Source organism: Gavia stellata, chromosome 6, assembly GCF_030936135.1.
Source record: "Gavia stellata isolate bGavSte3 chromosome 6, bGavSte3.hap2, whole genome shotgun sequence".
NCBI lineage: Eukaryota > Metazoa > Chordata > Aves > Gaviiformes > Gaviidae > Gavia > Gavia stellata.
The window spans coordinates 46,618,311-46,638,574 of NC_082599.1; the positions used below are offsets into that span (position 1 = coordinate 46,618,311).

At 39.4% G+C, this 20,264-nt stretch overlaps 1 protein-coding gene across 1 annotated transcript in view; it reads left to right on the top strand.

Moving 5' to 3' along the window:
• The window catches only part of ANO10 (anoctamin 10), a 123,557-nt gene extending 108,231 nt beyond the window's left edge, over positions 1-15,326 (top strand). Inside the window, exon 13 of the mRNA XM_059818596.1 lies at positions 14,480-15,326. Within this exon, the coding sequence (XP_059674579.1) occupies positions 14,480-14,515 (36 nt within the window). The 3' untranslated portion in view covers positions 14,516-15,326. The remainder of the gene's footprint in view (positions 1-14,479) is intronic.
• The last annotated feature ends 4,938 nt before the right edge of the window (positions 15,327-20,264 follow it).

The following is a 20,264-nucleotide window of genomic DNA, read 5'->3' on the forward strand; positions in this document are numbered from 1 at the left end:
ATATATAAAGGAGTAGTAAATTTGCTAAATAGATCAGTTTCTTGTCTGTCTTCAGACTCTTGGTCCTTCCTGTTTCTGACTTGAGAGATGCTATCAAATTAATCAGTTAGTCTATCTCTTGAAAAAGGCTTGGTCATCTTAGGGGAGAGGGAAAGGTCTGTTCTTACCACACTGTAGCTAATATTTGATAACTAGTGGTGAGGTAAAATCTTAATGAAATGAAAGGTTTGGGTTGGTGGAAGTACTGTTGAGCAAACCCAGAATTTAGCTGGTCTGCCAAGTTGAGAAACTCTAAGTGACTAAATTAGGCTTACATGTGGTAAGAAAACACCTTTCTTCTGCAGGTGGGACACACCCAGAGTTTCTCTTACTTGTTTTTAACTTGATGTTGAAATTATCAGGCCAAACCATTAATTAGTTCATCCAGTTACTTCTTCTCTGGGAGTGATCAGTCCTGTTGTTTCCATGAGAAGTGTATGAAAGTGTAGTGAACACAGGTAAAATTTGAAATAACTATTAATGGGAGCAGTTGATTACTTTCTGTATCAATTAGTATTAAGCTTATCTCATGAATCAGAAGAATTTTCATATCTGCTTCAAAAACAAGATTATTTTTAATGCCACTGTGGAGGTTGCAGTTTGTTGCATAAACATCTAATACAAGAGCATTTATATGGATCTTAGTAATTCAGAGCTGTATTTTCTTTTCTGTTTTTTTCACTGATCAGAAGAAATCAAGAAAAGAGTTTCACTCATTCAATAACACAGGACAAAGACCTCTTTTCTTCTTTTTAGTTGAATCCCTGCAGATTGCCTAAGAGAGAAAATTTTGTTAAGGTGTTATTTACATATTTTTCCCAATATTATTTGTGATTATTCCCATGTCACAGAAAGATGAAACAAAGTCAAGAAGCGAGTTCAGCAGATGGCAGTTTCAATGGGATATATTTCTTTGATCAAAAGTTAGTAAGATTGCAAAATTAAAATATAGTTATTTGAAAGTTATTTATATATGGGAGTAATACTTAGTAATATAGAGTAACATACATAATATGTATTTTAAATTAATGTTTAATGCTAATTAGTCTTTAGGGTATACTGTCTGCTGAAGAACTCCTTTGCTGATGTGAAGTGTGAATTCCCCATAACATTATGGTAGCAATATTGGCCAATTTCCAGATTTCACAAGTTACAAATGAGGAAGGCATCAGGAGGAGGATTCTCAAGGTAACAAAAAAACAACACATGTAAACCAAAACGTAAGAGTCTCCTGTTAATATTGTTGATAATGCCCCTTTAAATACAAGTATTATACTCAAACTGCTCATTCCCGTAAACTAGCATTGTTAAAATCTTCTTTATTTGTTCTTCTCTGTGTGTGTGTCTTTGCATTTTCTTTATATTTTTATAGATGTATAGATGCAGAATACAGGTACAGAGAGAGAGAGAATGAGAATCTGTGTATGTGGATGCTGTTGAGTTCCTTTTGTAGATGCACTCTTACAGTGGCTTATTGTAAACTACAGCCTACAATTCCATTTTTTTTTACTGGGCATACCCTTTTCCTTTGATGTATTTCCTTACACCACTAATAATTACTGTTACTTTCTATTAGTATGGAAAGTGATGCACTCTCTTTTTTTTGTATGTGAAAGGCATTTGCGTTAGATTATTGAACAAATCTTTTGCTATGGTTGTAAATTATTATTGTAGGAAAGGATGTAACTGACTGCCACAGGTTTTGCACTTCTGTTGGTCCTATAATGGTATATGGAGTTTTCACTCTTTGCTTTCTGATTGTTTCCAGTGCCAAAAAGGAAACATGAGTAAGTGAGCACTGACATATTATCAAGCTCAAAGTGCAGAAAATGGATTTCTGCAGCTTGTTAATATTTTGTAATTATTTGTCCTGTCCCAGCTTGCGTATTTGATTTGCCCTGAAGGATCTGTGGAAATGTGTATTCACCTTCCATCTTATACCATCACATAAATTTACAGTGAATTAACTAGGTGACTCACTGGATGATATTAACTCACTTTACTGATGCAAAATCATATGATGTCTTAAACATTTATTTAGAGTCCTTTGACAGCACTTACTGGCATGTTTTTTGAAATATGGTTTGTTTGACAGATGTAACAACCTATTTTATGAAGGTCTTACTATAAAATTTGTAAGACTATATATTTTCTGACAAATGGTAATGTACAGTGTTTCTATAGCAATAGGACAGAGTTTTAATGTGCTACAGCTAATGTGTTGAAGAGGAATTATTTTAGGTATTTGTGGTTGCATGCTAGATAATATATTTATTGTTGTGATAGATTAAAATTGAGGAATAGGAATGTGATGGTACTGGTAACCCAGGGTACCCAGTAAAAGCACTTTGCAATGTATAAGAAACATTTCAAAGCAAAGCCTTGAGGTCTGATAGAATTAAATTAGTGTGGCAATTTAACATGAATCACAGTAGTTAATCCTTCAGTGCATGCCGAAGCTGGCACCATTAGCTCTAATTTCCATTGAAGCAAAAGAAGAAGGTCAGTCTAGAACAGAGGCTGGACTGAAGCAGTGTATATCTGTTTAACACGTTTATTTCTAGGCTTCAGTTTGGTGCTAGGCTTTATCCAGCCCCCCGGAGCAGAGCAGCAAAGCGGAGCTGTGCTAGTGGTACTTTGTTCTTCCTTCCCTTCCCACCGCTCCTGAAAAGCAGAGCAGGATGGTGGGAGTGGGAGGAGGAGTGCAGCTCTCTTCCCACCCCGGAGCTGCCAGTCTCCAGGGCCAGTCCTCCTGGCCGTTTTCCTGCCATCAAGTTTGACCTTTACCGACCAGTGAATTTAGATGCGGAGGGAAGCAATTTCTAGGTTTAAAGAAATGGGAAATAAAAATCTAAGGAAGGGGGTGCAACTAGGACAGCAGAAAACTGGAAGGAATCAGCAAGGAATAAATACAAAAGGGAGTAAAATGCTTTAATAAAGAAAGCAAAATTACTTTACAAAAATGAAAAAGCAGGAAAAAAAAAAAGCAGGAATGTTACCAAAGCATATAAAAACTGACTTATTCTGTGCATGGAAAGGCTGCATAGCCACAAGGTTCATGTTGAAAAAGTAAAATAAGAATTTCAGTATGCTTACGTTTTTTTGCAATTATTCAGGTTTTGCTTAGAAGGTAACAGTTTTATTATGACGTTCTAAACCTAAAAATTAAAATGTTATTAAAACAATTCCTACAAATTTATATGTCTTTTATATAATACAAGTAATCTGCTTATGCTTTTATGTATTGTTTAGCACAAAAATTAATTTAACAGAGAGAAACTGGGATTATAGGGTTGGCAAGGCTTGGAAATAATAAAATTAAGTAGTCAGAAATCATTCCCACATTTTTCCAATCTAAACCTTGTCCTATAATCTTTCTGTGTAATTGCTCAGTTATATAGTGCAGGGTGTTCCAAGGCACTAAAGCAGATCTCAGAAACAGAGCACACGCTAACATTCAGCATATCTCCAGATCATTGTTTGTCTTCATGTTACAAAGCTGCTTAAAAATTCATTTCTCTTCAGCCTGAAAATAGTAGCTATTATATAGCTTTAATTTTCCATAGCTTGCTCTTTATTGCAAAATAAATTCATAAAGCCTTGCAAAGAAATCGCTGATAGTATTAGAGGTAGAAAACCACAAAAATTGATTAGGGTCTCTGATAACAATACAGATAGCTCTGAAAAGGGGGCTGTGGAGGAAGACCACCTAGGGCACGGCAGTACTGATGAGTACAGCAACTCATTAGTGTAACTCACGGGAGTACTTGGTTGTTCTAGTGAAAATGCAGACAGACGGACAGGAGCTTTACTAATAGAGCACTACATCACTTCTGAACAAATGTGGTAAACAACCTGTAACAAAGAGGTTTTCTTCCCACTAATTTCTTGGAGAAAAGGAAAAGCGTTTTGTTCACTTGTAACCTAGGAAGCACATAAAGGGAAAATCTGGCTTCACTGAAGAAAACAAGAACTTTGCCATTGCCTTCAAGGAAATCAGACCTTTACCCTTTGCATAGCAAAGTAATTTATAAATACTGTTATACCTATAATTTAGGACTGTGTCAGCTGTTAAAACTTTATTCATTCTGAAGAAATGCAGAGTTATAACTACCAAACCAACCTTTTACTCATTTTCCAAATATCTGTGCAAGCTAATACAAAGTTTATTCTGACTTTCCTACATGCTTATTAGAGAATCTTTTGTAGTTCTCCAAGAGTAATGCTTCATATCAAGTTGTGCATCTTAAATGAAAATGGCAAGTTTAATAAGCTATTTGTGTCCTTTGTGTATGTGTGTATATCAACGTAAAGGTTGTGAAATCAAGGGTTTTTCTAGCCCAGGCCCCAAAGTGGCAATAAGCAGATGCCTAGGATAGAGCAAAGAACAGGGCTAACATATATTTATACATATGATATTTTCCCATCCCATTTCCCATAATATTTTCCCATCCTCTGGCTGTGCTCAGCTCAAGAACTTCCCGAGCCAGATCAAACCATAAATCCACCATAACTAATATGAGTAATTGACTTTATCTGAATAGGTATTTGATTTTATCTGGTCAGGTAGATGTCAACTGAAATATATTTTTAAAAGCAGATCAATACCTGAAACTGATCAACACTTACTCTTAGCCCAGTGTTTAATTAAGGGACAATGAGTTGCCTCTTTTTCCATGTGTGCCTAGTCTTCCCAAGGAGCAGGGTGCTTGGCAGAAGGGGTTTGTCTTGTGCCAGGTGTCTTTGGTGCAAGAAGGAATTCTGTCAGTTGTGCCATTGCCATTCTGAAAGTATCTGCAAAGGGACTTTTGATACACTTTTAAAATTGGTAGAACTGATTTCTTCAAAGTGTTTATAAAATGACTGCAGCTAGCAATTGGTTACCAGCTCTGTGTTGATTATTTATCACTGGGCTGTGAACAGGCAATAGCAGGTAATAGCAGAGCCCCCACAGGAAATAGAAGAAAGCTTGTCTTTGAAAAGAAATACAAGAATGAAAATGTTACTGGAAATGATATTGTAAAGACAAGTACTAGAGGCAGGAGAGCCTCTACTGGGGAGGAAAACAAGTAGGGTGGCCTGTCAGGTCCCTTCTGTTGCTGGTCTTGGGTTCCTTGCCTATTAAACTCTTGGGTAGAATTGAGATTTAAATTTTAATTTAATTAATTTAAACAGTGAATAGTTTTTCTTACTTTACTGCAGTGAAATGTTATTTTGTGAATACTGTGGTAACAGTAACTTTAGAATGGAACTCACTTTCCTGCTGATAAGGCAGATAAACTGAGAGGCAAATTCCTTCTTAAAACAAACCTCCTTAAAGAGAGTGGTTGCTTTTGCTATGTATCTGCCCAGCACTTAGTGTGGAAATCTAATTTCTAAACACGTGGTTTATACTTCAAGTATATTTTAATATTTTCTACCTACACTGTTCAGTTATTTGATTTCTCTGGTGTCATCTGACATATTTATTAGGCTGAAGCTTCTTGCCTACAAGAAATACTGTACTTGGGGCATTTTGGCTGGTGTGTGGTAGCAGGGCAGAGCACAGCCCTGCACCCTCCATGTTTATCTGCTTTTTATATCAGATTTATATCACAGATAGAAATTTCCAAAAATAGTGCCTGAAGCTGGGTTCTTTGCTTTGTATCTGGAGTCCCATCTAGATTACTTAATTAATTTCCTGAGAGGAGTAACCTTTTTTTGTTGCTGTTACTAATTTTTGGAAACTGAGTAGGGCTCTGTACAGATCCACAAATTAACAAATTTGGAAAGAAATGTGGGCCCGGGTTGTTACTCGGGCAAGCTGGGCTTGAGCTGGGGCTAGGCATGCCTTTGTCTGCTGGCAGAGCAGAGGGTGGTCAGGGCACTAGTGCTTTGGGTGCTTAGGTGTTGGGCTTTGTGTGCCTGGGCTCCAGGAGTGGCCAGATCTGTGGCCAGAAAGTAATGGCATCACAGAGTATTTTTTTGTCGTCTTCTGGGGGTTGGGCATAATTCATTTTAAGAGACCATCTCAGCTTTTCACACAGTCTATTTGCTGCTGTTGCACGGATTACAAGGAGATGTGTTCATGCTCTTGATGTTTCCTCTGTTCTTTTTGTAGCATTAAATAGTTGAAACTAGTCTTTTGCCTTTCATGCAATAGAATTTGTTAAAGGATGTTGGCAAAAGCTGTGTGGGTTTTGGCATGTGTAATACTGGAATAGATGTTGTGTGGTCTCCTCAGGGCTAAACCTCTACTACTGCGTGGGTTTATGCACTCGAGAGATGCTTGTGTCTATAACCCAGCGGGTCCCTTCCAGTCTTAAGTTGGAAAACTGGAAGCACAGAGCTCACATAGCTTTGCTTGTCTTGAAATGTATATTCTTTCAGAATCTGTAGTGAGCTGTGGTTTTTTTGACATCACCTGAGCACTTAATCCTTCAGGCAGAAGGGTGAGGAGGGACTGTCGGCTGTCTCACTGCAGTGCCACCAACTGCCTTCAATTCCCTCACCACTGGTGCTGGTGCTTTTTCAGATGCTGGTTTTGCTGTTTCTTAGCTGTGCCTCTTGAATCATGAGGCAGGGTGAATGCAAAATGTGCGCGCTTAAGGAGTAAATTAGTGTATACTCAGCAACCTGGTTCTTAGCCAGGCTGTTACTGCTATTACAGTTGGTGTAAGGCTAACTCAGCTATGTCTGCAGTTACACTTCAGTGTCAGGCGTATCCATAAAATCAGGGGTTTGTGTCCAGAGGCCTAGTTAAACTCTGAAAGTACTGATTATTGGTCTTCTAAAGGATAAGTGCGTGCTCAGGGGCATCCTGCATAGGGTATAAGCTTGTTAAACTTAGGAGAGGAGGAATGGTTTATTTTACTCATTTTCTCTTGATTGTAACTAGTAACTGCAGACTGATAATTAACATTATCCAAAACTAAATAAAATAAAATAAATTTTATCCTAGCTCTCCATGAAACCTTTAAAACATTGTTGATGTGCTATTAACCCAGGGACAAACTGCACCCTGAAACTGTAGTGAAGTCTGTTTGACTCAGGTGACAAAATTAAAGAAAAGCGGGACTGACAGGCACAGATCTGGAAGGACAGTGCAGTCCGCCCCTCTGCTCCAAGATGCCATCAAGGTCATGTCTCTTTGGATATTTTTGCATCATTGCTTTTCATAGCTAGTCAATAGTTTCTGACTCCAAAATCTATTGACTGGCTGCTATTGGATGAGAGGTAATTGCATAAGCTAAAGGGGAGAGCATTTGCTAGGCTGGTCTGGCATCCTTTGAGTGTGGTTAGAGCACATGCTCTTCGTTAGGCGTTCATATTGTTTAATGATGTGTATTTATCTTTCACTTTGCAACTACATGGTCAGATACAGTGAAAGAAGTGATTTTTTAAAAGTACAAACCAAGCCAAGATAAAAATAATTTAAATGTTCTGAAGGTTAGAATACATAAGCTATACTTTTGAAGAAAATCCTATGATTCTATCTAATGTGGCTTCTACTATTATTTCTACATTTTTGTACTATCTGCTGAACTAAAATAAAGTTCAGCAAAGGGTGACTAATACAGTAAGACTATTGTAATGAGTATTAATTAATACTTTGCAATTTAAATCAGAGACAATATGAACTAGATAAGAAAAAATCTTGGAAAAAATATACTACAAATGGGGTTGCTTTGTCAGCTGTGGCTCACAGCGCTCTTAATCAGGCACAATACTCCAAGACACGTATCATGTGATTCTGCAAGTTTTCCTGACTGTGCAGTTACTAATTTCGCAAACTTACTGTTTCATTAACACTTAGCTTTTTTTTTAGTTGGTATTCTGTCATGAATCAGGCATACAAGAAAGGAAAGAAGAGATTTATTTTTTTGCTGTTACCTGCCATTGGTTGTAGCAGATTCCCACTCTAGATCTGTAGAGTCTAGGCAAACTTCTCTGACACAATTCCTGTAGGAACAGCAATAAAAATATCTCATTCTGGAAGGGACCTCAGAAGGTCTGTAGTCCAACCCCCTGCTCAAAGCAGGGTCAACACCAATTCAGACCAGGTTGTTGGGGCTTTTTCCAGTCGGGTCTTGAAAACCTCCAAGGACAGAGACTGCAAAACCTCCCTGGGCCCCTGCTGCAATGATTAGTTATCCTTGTAGTGGGTTTTTTTATTTATTTTATTTTTTGGCTTATTTCTTTATGACCACTTTGGTTCTTGTTCTCTTGCTGTGCACTTCGGCAAAGAGCCTGGCTCCATCTTCTTGCTAATCTCCTTGTAGATATTGGCAGGTGTCTCAGCCTTTTCTCACAGGGCATGTACATCAACTCCCTGCCCATCTTGTGTCCCATGGCTAGACTTGGTGAAGGTGATCAGTATCCTTCTTACACTGGAGGCCCCAAAACTAGACATGATACTCCAGATGCAGCCTAGAGGTAAGGAGAATAATAGTGCTTGGTAACTTTTCAGTCCTCAAAAAGTTAAATTATTGTAATTGCTTACAGAGTCCTTCTCGTGAGAGCTACATAATTCAGCATTTGTTTCTTTGTTATCTTCAGTTTAAAATTCTTCTCATGTCCTCATCAAAAATCTGCATTTTGCCTGTTTAATGCTTATGTATGGCTTTTCTTTATGGAGACTTGTTTTCACTGGTTTGCAGCATCACAGGCTCTTGGCTCTGCTCAATAAGGAAGTTGTGAAGTTGCTCCTACAAGTCTTGAAGAACAAGTCTTCTAGCATATTACTTAAGTAGGGGGGAAACTGTGTTCTGGAAATCAGTAGCTTTCAAGAAGAGTTAAGGCTTGTACTGGATGAGTTACCGAAAATGAACATTGTGTTATATTGTGGCTGCGTGGATTTTTAAACAGAAGTATACTAGTATAGAAGGTGTTTATTGCTACTGTAAACAAGAATCAGTTATCTGCAGCTAAGAGGTTGCTGAAAAACTGGTCAGAGTCAAAATGAGGCTTAAAAGTTACCCCAAACTTGAAGTCCTTAAGCTCCGTTCCCTGCAGAGAGTGTTAAATGCCACATGTGGAAACCTTGAGGGAAGGTTTGTGGTTCTAGATCCGAAGTTACCACAACTTTCCACCATTATAATCAACAAGAACAAATTTCCGTTAAGTAAGTTCTCACACTTTTACACAGAATAAAATATTAGATGTGGAAGAGGCTTACTGAGTTTTAAAGTAGGTGTTAATTTGCCTCTTCTGTAACTGACTGGCACTTACAGATTAAGCTGCTGCAGTTCTTGCAGTTGTCAGCAAACAGCTCAAGGCCCAAGAAACTACCTTTGTTGTGACTGTACACCGTTAGGAAAGAATAATTTCAATATCTGTCCATCATGTTTTCATATTATAATTAATTTGGGAAAGATCCATCTAACACTACACTTTCTGTAAGCAGTAAACTGCTGATGAGCCATTCTACACGGTGAGTACAGGAAAAGCGGAAGAGGGAGTTGCTGTTTAACTATAAGGCTATCTACATGTCTGTTCTTTCATATAAACAAACATATGTGTACGTTGAGTATGCATATGGAAAAGCACCAAACCAGTGAGTCGTTAACTCCTGGTTTCATTGATTTTTCACTTTTAAATGCTTTTTATTTTTTAAAATTGTTTTCCTCAGGTTGTAGTTGAATTGTCAGTTGGTGTTAACACACACGGTGGTAAAATTAAAAGCAGGTAGAAGCTGGCTTACCAGGACCGAGCATAACTGGAAAATAACAGTGTTCTAAGCATTTGACACAGAGCTCAGCAAGCGCAAGAAACCAACTTTAAACAGACAAACAGACGCGGGGAATGCAAAGACTGTTAGCCACCTGATAAAATGTTGGCTGTCCTGTAGAAACCTTGTAGGAAAGTTGAGCGTGTTTGATTAGATTACGAGTGTGTGTGAAACGAGCACTTTTAACAGCGGAAATGCTGGGTTATCTCTGTCATCCTGTCGTGCAGAAAGAAGGTCACAGATGGATTTGCAAGATAGGGTTTGTGAAAGGCAGCACACGCTTCTCAGCCGCAGGGCCGGAATAAAGCTTCACGCCGGGGTGTACAATGCCCAAATGCTCAAAGCAGCCCTACTGCGCAGAGCGAGATGCAAAGCATCTCATTGTCCACGGACTCTGTGCACAGGGTTTGAAAATGAAGGTGGGCCATGGCTCTCCTCATGCCATGCAGAAGCTCCTCCATTTCCAGTGAGGCTGTGGCTTGAACAAAGCCCTAGCACGGTTAGTGGTAAAGCCCTTGGCAACTCAGCTGGTTTTGCTTTAGTCAAGGTCTGTGGTATTGCTGTGTATTTCTGTTAGTTTGTGTTTGTAGCTATTTCTTTTACTTGCATATATAAAGCTGTATTGTTCATAGCGCTAAATCACGAGATCAGACTTCCATAGACCCTCTAACTGGAGAGTTATCAGTTGTTGATAACTATAGTAAATACCCTGTGTACTAAAATTTGTGTTTCTGCTTGTGAACACACAAAGGAAGTAGCCTGATTTCCAGGCTTGATATGCGACTGTATTTGTGGTGTGAAAGTATCTGTTACGTTTTATTAAAACGCTTTCAGAAAATTTAATGCTGAAATGCAGTGAAATCTAATTAATTCGTAAAGCCTATTTGTAAACCACATTGAAGAATTTTTGCTATTTCTACTGAAACTACTGTCTAATTGTATTATGTATGCTTTACAAAGAAATTTAAACTTAATAAGATGGAAATAGCAAATCTATTGAATTACAGCAGATAAGTATTTAGGGCAATTCCTGACAGTGGAATTTTAGAATAAACTACACTATAGCCCCACTACAATAAACTAATACTAGTTTAAACATATGCTTCACTGATGTATTGCGTGCATAGGCTACTGTTGCGAAGTGTGCTGCGTAAAACAGACCATTATGTTGGTACAGCCACACAGCGGGAGAGAGACGTGATCCTGGGTGCCGCACAGAGCCAGGCTGGGCTTGCTAGGGAGCAGGACTGTGCATTCAGTTGTCATCCACCAGCACCTGTTTTGCAAAGAGAAGCATAAACCTTTCACTAGTAACTCTCAGCTGATAATAAAGAAAGAATGGTTTCTTGAGCCAACTAATTTCTGAACTATGCCTCTGGTTAGTTTACAGAGGCTTTTAATACACCTCAACTGAGCGTTGTTTTTCTTTATTATGTATATAGTAGGTTTGAAAAGTAGATTGAGAAGTTTTTAATTACCTCTTTTTCTGTATTTTTAAAATACCTCTTAAAACTTACAAAGAAATGTCTTTTTGATGGAAGAGTAGTTAACTCAGTCCCACAGGTTTGTCAATGAGCCTGTTGGAGCAATCAGGGGAAAGTTGGTCTTAAAATGTACCTTGTCAGTTCCCTTTCTCAGTATCAGAAAAAAAATACACTCCCTTTCCCATATGTTGTCCTAAAGAAATATTTTCCCAGTAAAAAGGAGCATTTCCTTTCATGGTAAAAGAAAAGAAAATCTAACATTTCTTCAGCCTGAACGTGGCAGAGAATTTCACTGTCTAATGGTGCCACCACATGTTGCTTGCCGAAGTGATAGCTCTTAGGGAAGCCTGGTGCTGCCAGGTACTGCAAAATATGTTTTGGTATTAGAAATTATAAAGAAGAAATTAAATACGCAGCTTTTGGGGTTTCTCACATTGTTTATGATTCATTTCCTGAAATACGTGAGTGCATTTGGACTGGTTTTGCCCAGGCTGTGTGTGCCATGGCAGTATGTGAAGCTGGGAAATCTGTTTGTTCATCATATATTTTAAATATAGTAGTATAAGATTTCCAGCATAAGAGAATACTAGCATAAGATTAGCTCAGTTAAAATTAGGAGGGCCTTCAAAAATAAATGACAGTAGCCCTATTTGTACAGAATTTTTGGACAGATTACTATCTAGTAATCATTAATAGTCATGTGCTTGGTTTTTTCCCAGACTTTGGCAAGCCCTGCAGAAATCGGAGAATAAAAATACCTTTCCAGTTTTCTATATTCCTCATCAATCCCAGTATAATTACAACAATGCTTAGAATTTAAGAAAGTAATTCTAAAATAAGAGAATTAGGTTTGAATTTGATGAATCATGAACTGAATTACATTGCTGTCTTCTATATCTTCTTAATGTTTTTACAGTAGGGGTAGAAGTAAGTTTAATGAAGATGCTGTAGTTTTATATTGACATTTATTTAAATAAATAAGTGAATCAGGATGCAGAAGAGGAACCTGTATTCCAGTATTTAGCGATGGCTTTTTTTTTCTACACTGTTGCGATGGAGAAGCATATAAATATTTGTATCACAAACTAATTTTACTTCCCTTATAGATGGCATGGAAATACAGATAAAAATGGTAAAGAAGAGTTACTGTAGGTGGGTTTTATCATGCAGAGTAATATTTTGGAATGGGTTCAGGCACAGACTAGCAGCAAAGGGAAGTTAGAAGGTGCTGTATTAAAGCAATATGACATCTTTCTTACAGGATAGAAATTGAATGAAAGTGTCCACTGAATTTGCAGTTTCCTCTTTTCCAATTTTTTTTAATAGCATTATTAGGTATTTGTCTTTCTAATAGCTCATATGTACTGGGATATTTGTATAAAATCAAGTGCAAGCATAAAAGAAAGAACTTGTGTTCTTTCTTTTACGTGTCCATCTACCACTGGGTAGATGATATGGAAACTACACAGCTACTTAGGAGTTGGTAGCTGCATAAATTTCTTCATATGATCACTCACTTTTTTTCATGTCCAGCCTTTTTCTTTCCTTGTCTGCCAAATTGCCTCGAAGGAGGCAGCCATGCTGGACACCAGCCTATGGCCTGCTGAATTCCAGCAGTGCTGTGCATCTCCTTGCCTTTGCTCCTCACCCTGTCCTTTGGGCTGGTCTCCATCTAGTCTTCTTCCTTTGACTGTTGTCTCTCAGTCTTTCTCTTCAGGGACTGAAATCACTGTAATTATTTCTTAGTATATCAGGGTGGTTTCCAGCCTGCCAGACCTTGCAAGACCCTTAGCTGATAACCCCAGGTGATGTGTGAGAGGTGCCTTTGGCACAGTTTAAACTCCGCTCTTACTGCCTCTGTAAAGAAACATCCTCTTTAGCAAGAAGCTTCAAAGAGTGGCTCTGGTTTCTCTTACTCAGCAGATACTTTCGACGCCTGGAATTGTTATTCTGGTTTCACATTGAGGTCTCTCTGGTGGTGTCCTAAGATAATGAAAACAAAAACGGTTAACAACAGGATTGGAAATAACACATGTCACCATAGCAGTCTCCTACCTCTTTCTTGTATCACAGGATGTTTTTGTTCAGTTCAACAGCAAAAAAAAAAAGGTCAATACAGAAATACTGAATAACAGTTACAGCTTAACATTTGTGCCGTGGGAAGTTGGGGGCAGTGTTGTGTCAGTATTTCATTGACCTTTTAAGATCCCTTAAAAACTTAAATATTTAAGGCTAAATGACTTTAATGATTTTTTCTAAAAATTAAAAAAAAAACCCTCTACAGTATTGAAGACTTCACAGTCAACTAAAATTTTACATCTGTAAAGAATGTACCTTAAAAATGTGCATACCACTTGTCCAGTAGGTAGGTTCTCCCACTGACTAAGCAAATTGCATTTATGTCTTCAGAATAAATATCTGCTATAACAAGGAATAATTAATAGTTTTTTTAACATTTTCTTTGTGTCCGAGATTCTGATATCACAGTCCTTCATTGTGGTGAGCATTTTGCTTATCTGAAGTTATCTCAAAGAACTACCCTCTATTTTAATAAATAAATAAATGCATCTGTGATGCAGAGATAAGCATTCTTAATTGCAGCCTGGTATCGGTGTCTTCCGAAACGTAAGAGCAGATTTCCAGTGAAGCCCATCAGCTGTACCTGTCTGTGCTTACTGCCATTGTTTCAGGTAACAGCCAGCGCTGCCTGAGAAGAGATGAAGCGACTGGCAGTTACCCTGCACACAGACATGACCCGAGATAGGGGTCCGGGATTTCCAGGAGCAGTTTACACAGTGCGCTGTCATGAGCACGGTTATTGCCTAGGAGTGGCAGAAGACAGTTCCAATACAACTGTAATTTCCCCCAGCTTTTCATTTTGCTGTTCTTACAGCAGTTCCCCCTGGTCATGAGTCTGAGGGAGAAGATTTTTTTCTGTATCTGTTGGGCCCAGTAATTTCAGTGTAAGGCATTATTCATTTAATTAACATACAAATTGCATCATCATTTGCTGAGTCTTTTGGTGGGAAAAGCAATACCTCTGCTAAAACTGTGTCATTTGTAAAAGTCGGGCATAACAGACTTGCGCTTTTGTTTCTAACTACCAAAGCTTGAGTTAATTTTTTTGTGTAGCTTTATTATTCAGTTGGATTCAGAAGTGTCCCGCTTTCAGATTTTGCTCTTTTGTGTAATTTGTCATGCTGCCGCTGCACTTAGTGTACCATTTCTTTTTTCCCTTCTCTCGCAGCAAATGAAGTTTGCGGCTGAGTCACTGAAGGAGTAAACGTGAAGGAACGAGGATGACTAAAGCAGTCACGTGTGAATGCGGGCACTTCTTGAGCGCTTGTGGATGATGATGTGTAGCTCTCAGAGTGTGCACTCTACCATCTATTCAGTAGGTGGCACCGGCTTATACGATACTTGGTAAATATTCTTTGCATGACACTATAAAAAAAGGTATTTTCTCCTGCTCTCTTTGTTTCTTATATGCAAATGTTTGTGAAGTTAACAGCAAATAAAGCACTCCACCTTATGCTAGATCTGGTTGAAGTCTGCCAGACTCACTATGCTTTAAGTGACTGAAAGCAGATCCAGAAGCTAACTAGAGTTTTCAACTGCAACTTTGTACAAGGAAAAAAAAGACAGTAGACTAGTATTTAATTCACAGTGTACTGCCCCTTTGGGGTTATTGCCCCTTTTGTTGCTTTATTACAATAGCTAATCAATCCTGTATTATTTCAAAGACTTGCTTATTAGCTGCTGTTTGCACATAGCAAATGAATTTAAATATTTTATACATTGCATAATGAAATACATGATTGTTCCCTATATGATCTGAGAAATAGTTGAACATAAATATTATATAGTATGCATTATATACTCCTGTGTGCTAGTTATCTAAATAAGCCCGAGGTAAAATCTTTCCAAAAGCTGGATAAAAAGCATTCAGTAGGAAACAGATTGCTGATCAGTAATCTACAAATTGTATTTATTTTTTAATTTATATTAGAATTTGGTATCACTTCCCTGGATCTTGAAATGCAGTATTGTATGAACGGATTTTCTGGTCAAATTAACTGATAGTAACAGATCAATTAAACTTGATACTTGATACACCAGTACTTGTGTGTGTATGTAGTGAATATCTGATTATTTTTTTTTCCTTCCATTTCACAAAAAGGTAGTTTTCCTAATGTTTCATTGTTTTCTGACAGTAATAGGACCAAAATCTACAGTGTTTGCTCCTGTGACCTTAAGACAGTTTATTTTCTCCTGCTGTGACCTTCATCTTTGGTAGATGTAACTTACCTATATGAGATAACTTTCTGGAATTCTGTTTGGAAAAATCTGCTGTTGCAATAATTAAGGTATTTGCCTACTTTGCACATTTCTGATTTCTGCCCCAGGGCCCCCACAGCAGAGAAATATAACTAAGCCAAAATAATGTATTCTGTCTGGAATTTAAAATTAGCATTTCTCAAACTCTGCAAGCATGACCCAGTAAGAAACGACTCTGTTCCCTTGGGAGGAGGAGCAGAACCGTGCTGCAGCTGCTGTCTCTGTTCTTGCTTCTCCCACCGTGCGTCCCCCATGCTGCCGCTATTTCAGGGGTATCTCACGGGCTGCTGCTGTTTCACAGCCTGTTCCTGAAGCCGCAGCAGGGTTGTGGCTGCACAAGCTCTGCCCTGAGCAACCAGGAGGGATCTCTGAGGGGAGCACGTCTCCCTTCCTATAGTGCTGTAGAGATCCCAAAACCGAAGCTTTTTTGAGGAGGGGACCAGCATGTTCTCATGAAAGCTCCCCAGCTTTGCAGTTTCTTGCCCACTTTGATCTGAAGTAACTCAGATTTGTTCAAGTTTTACTCATGCTGCCTAGTCAGTGTTTTTGAGTGAACAGTTCAGGAGAGGAAAAATCTGTGGGATGGGTTCCTGGTGGAATATGTTCTTGTGAGCTTGTCATAGCCATTTTGAAGGGATTCTGCTGGTCTGCTAATTTGTGCTGGTTTATGAGCATAAAGTTGGTGTGTTTTGCTGATGGCAACTGTATCAGGTGTCTGGAATAATTTTCTAAGATGGGTTAGAAAAGGTATCAAGCTGTGTCTCAACTGTGATCATGTGAAAAAAAACCTAAGTAGACTCATGCAAAATTGACTTTGTGGTTGTCCTTGTGGTCCTTTCATTCTCCTGTGTTCTGTAGACTAACAGGAAAATAGCTAGTAAGGTTTAAGTACCCGGTGACATAAGTAAGGTTAGCTGTTGCCCTTGCCTTGGGCAAATCCCTTCACTTCTGCTTAGTTTCCTTATCTATAAATGAGGCTAATACTGTTCTTTACGTGGATTCTCCACCTAAAGCTAGTAGGTATGGAGGAATTATGACCTTCCATAGTGTGAGTGAGTGAAAAGTGAGGGAATTCTTTGTTTTATAGGGATTAGAGTTTGTTCTAGATACTGGGAGAGCTCTTGTTTTAGCATCACGGATGCTACACAGTCATGACTGAGAGTGTTTCTGTCATAAAGAGCACACACTTCAGCTGGCTGAGAAATGTTACTTGTGTATTGCCAAGTAATATTTTGTCACTGAACTGAAATTTAGCTCCTATTCCTCTGTATGCTGCTCTCTGTCCTTCTACTGCGGGGGTTGGTATGTTTCATACTGTTTGATACTGGGTTTTGGTTTGGTTTTTGTTTTTTTACAGTCATGATGTCATCTGTTTTAATTTCTCATTTGAGAGAGTTTCTGTCTATGCTTCTGAATGTCTTTGTATTGTTTTCTTTCTGCTGTAGGTGCATCTTTAAAAATTGTGGGATGCTAGGGATGAAACTAACTGACAAAAATCTATTGCAAGATGAAAACATTAGAAAGAATAAACAAGATATTTACCAGTAACTGCCATTCACAAGCTGTGTAATCTGTATCTGTTCCTAGTCTGAGTAACTCTCCCCAAGGCACACAGGAGTGGAGACTTTATTTTCCCATTGTGCTCAGGCCATCCCCTGGTGCAGAGCTGACATACGAGGCCATCAGTCTGGTTTGTTTTCTCAATGTGCAATAGAGAAGGGTGCAGCGGGCTACAAGGGAGAGGGGACCGTGCACCGAAGTGAAAGGAAACAAAGCCACCTTGATCAGAGGTGTCTTGTTCCCTCTAAGTAAGTGTCTTCTGTCTCCTTTCTTGGGGTCATCGAGCAGTTTGCGTACAGCAATAGCTGAAGCTCAGGCCCTTCAGGCAAATAGTGGTGGGTTCATGCAAGGGGTGTGGAAAGCATAAATGGGCTCTGAGTAGCTGCCTTGGGACCAGGTATGGCCCAGCTGCTGCTCTGCCTGTGCACCCGTTGTGGGCAGCAAATCCATCCCTGGAGGTTCATGGCATGGTCCATCACCCAACTAGAGACCCTTACACCTCACAGAGACAGCCTTGGCTCTGGATCTTTCAGGAGCACAGGCAAACAGGCTTGGGTGTGTGGCAGTTCTAATGCCTGAGTCTAAGAAATAAGGTAAGTTAAGTTCATCTCTGGTCTCAAGCTTCAGGGAGATGAGTCTGGAGAAATCCTGTTTGGGAAGATGACTCTGTGGGAGTAGCCTGTACCTGTCCATAAGGCTTGACTTTTACATGGCTCTTCAGCAGCAGCAGTAACAACCAAGAAAGCTGGTTTTAAGGAAAAGGGCAGTCATAAGTAATTTACTGGTGATACAAAAGTTCTCTCATCAGGTATGTTGCGAGCCACAGGTCTAATTGCGTGGCCCACGGGGATCTGCTGACTCAAGATCACTACTGTTGGACTACTGCCTGTCTCTACTGTCAAGATCTACTGCCAGACTGCAGGACCTCCTGTGAACTTGAGGACAGCAGAAGAGGAAAATGCTAGAATCATTACATGAAGAAAGGTTCCTCTGTAAGCAGGCAAGCAATTCTGGGTATTTTAGCCTACTCTGAGGGAATCGATCTCAAATCTCATTCAGGAAGACTTGCACTGATTGAGAATTTACTTCCTTACTTGATAAGCAAAGTCAGCAAGAACCATGCCCACTACCACCATGTGCTTTCTTCAGGAAAGCTCTCCCATGCCTTATCCAAGAGATGGAGGAGCAAGTGCCAGGATCAGGCTGGAGCTGCCAGCAGAGCCTGGTGCCTCACCTGTCAGCCCTGAGACTGATGCCCTTAAGAGAGGTGGGATCTCTGCAGCCTGCTGCTTGATATAAAACACAGTGGTGATGGCATCTGTCATCACTGGTGTGATGAGGGCGATCCTGGGCATGGTGTAAGAGAGCTCATCAGCCCTTCCTGCTAGCTCCCAGGTCTGCAGCACTGAGCCAAACCTCTCCCAGGCCTTGGGCACCCAAGCTGAGTGCACATGGCACACAAGTGCCCAGAGAAAAAGAGATCCTTCCTTCCTGCCTCCCCCAGCCCTGTATTTCTCAAGCGAGAGTAGTGAGAGGGAAGAAAGACAAAGATGTTACACAAGGGTTTGCTGAAATTAATTGCTAAGGAGATCTGACATGATACATCTGAGAGCCTAGTGAAGTCCTTACAAAAATGCCATGGTTTTCAAGTCCTCTCAATATCAAGTATGCTTGCATTTTTCGTAAGACATAATTCTTCTGCCATCTGGGAAAGTAAACAGGTCTTTTTTTTTTCCCCTATAAAACAGACTTTACTCTGTCACTAATTCAGGGTTCTTGACTTCTAGAAATTGATGTCATTTGTAATACACACAGATAGGCCAAACTGAGTCAACTTGTTAAAAGTAATTATAATTTAAGCTCAAAAAAAAAAAAGAATAGCCTGGAGTCGGCACTTCAGGAAGGGAGCAGGCTAAAACAGCTACAAAGACATTGCTCCAGAGAAGGGCAATGCAGCTGTCCCTCAAAACACTGTACCTCTGTGACTTCAGTGAGGGAGCCTCACTGGCATCAGTTGATAGGCAACTAAACAAGTGAATCACTGTTACACTTTCCCAAGTACAGTCATGTCAAGGTGTTACTACTCAAACACCTTTTACTGAAAGCAAGTCATAATATGTCATTAGTGACAGACAGATCTGTTCTGATTCATCCACATAAACTTAACCATGGGAAAGGCTGTCAGCATGGCTTGTCTCTGACATTTGGGACATGGGGTTTTTTTACTACTACCCATTTTACATTGCAAAGTAAACTTTGTAAAGTACAACTACTACTGGGTTAGGTTTGGATTAAAAACATTCAATCTATACTGTTGAAACTTCAACTCACATGCATCTTCACAAGAAAAAAAACTATTAGTTTACACACCACTTACGCAGATTTGGCAAAGTGGTATACAACCAGTCATGTCATCTCACAAGAAAAACCTGAGACAAGTGCCTTATTTTCCCCAAGAGTTACAGCAGGGGTGGGCCAGGTATCCCTCCCGTGACTGTAATGGACACACACGTGTGGCTAAGACTCATCTGACTGACTGGGACACAAGCACAGCAAATATTTCAACTGAGATTTTGGAACCTGTTGTATTCTGTATTCCAGAGCTGCCAGAACAGCACTAGGTTTGCCAAGATGGTAGGTAAGCTGTACAAGGGTATCAAAAACATTCTCTACCTGAACAGCAGTGCGTAAAGTTCACTAAACCATTTGAATCATTCTAAAGTTCTGCCTAAGAAATAGCAACCTCAATCTTTAAACAAAAAGCTATTTTAGCAGATGCCAACCATGATAACTTTTAAGCCCAAATGAGCAAGTTTGATCAATGCAAGAGAATAACTGAAAGTTTGCAAATTAACATGCATCCACACACGAAGGTGTATTTTTTCCAAGGAAACCGAGCTTACATTTCTACTGCTTTCTACTTTATGTGAACTTGATCAGCACTGTTCAGGACAAGCTATTCAGTCTCTGCAGTACCGAGAACTCGCTGGCAGCAAGCACGTCTCGGGGAAGGTCTGGCCTCCCATGTGCTGCAGCGTGAGGACTTGGCCAGGAGCTTGTGCCGCCCTTACACAGTGAACCCCAGGAGTGACAAACTGCACTGACATGCAAGTCATGGGTTATCTGTCAATCAA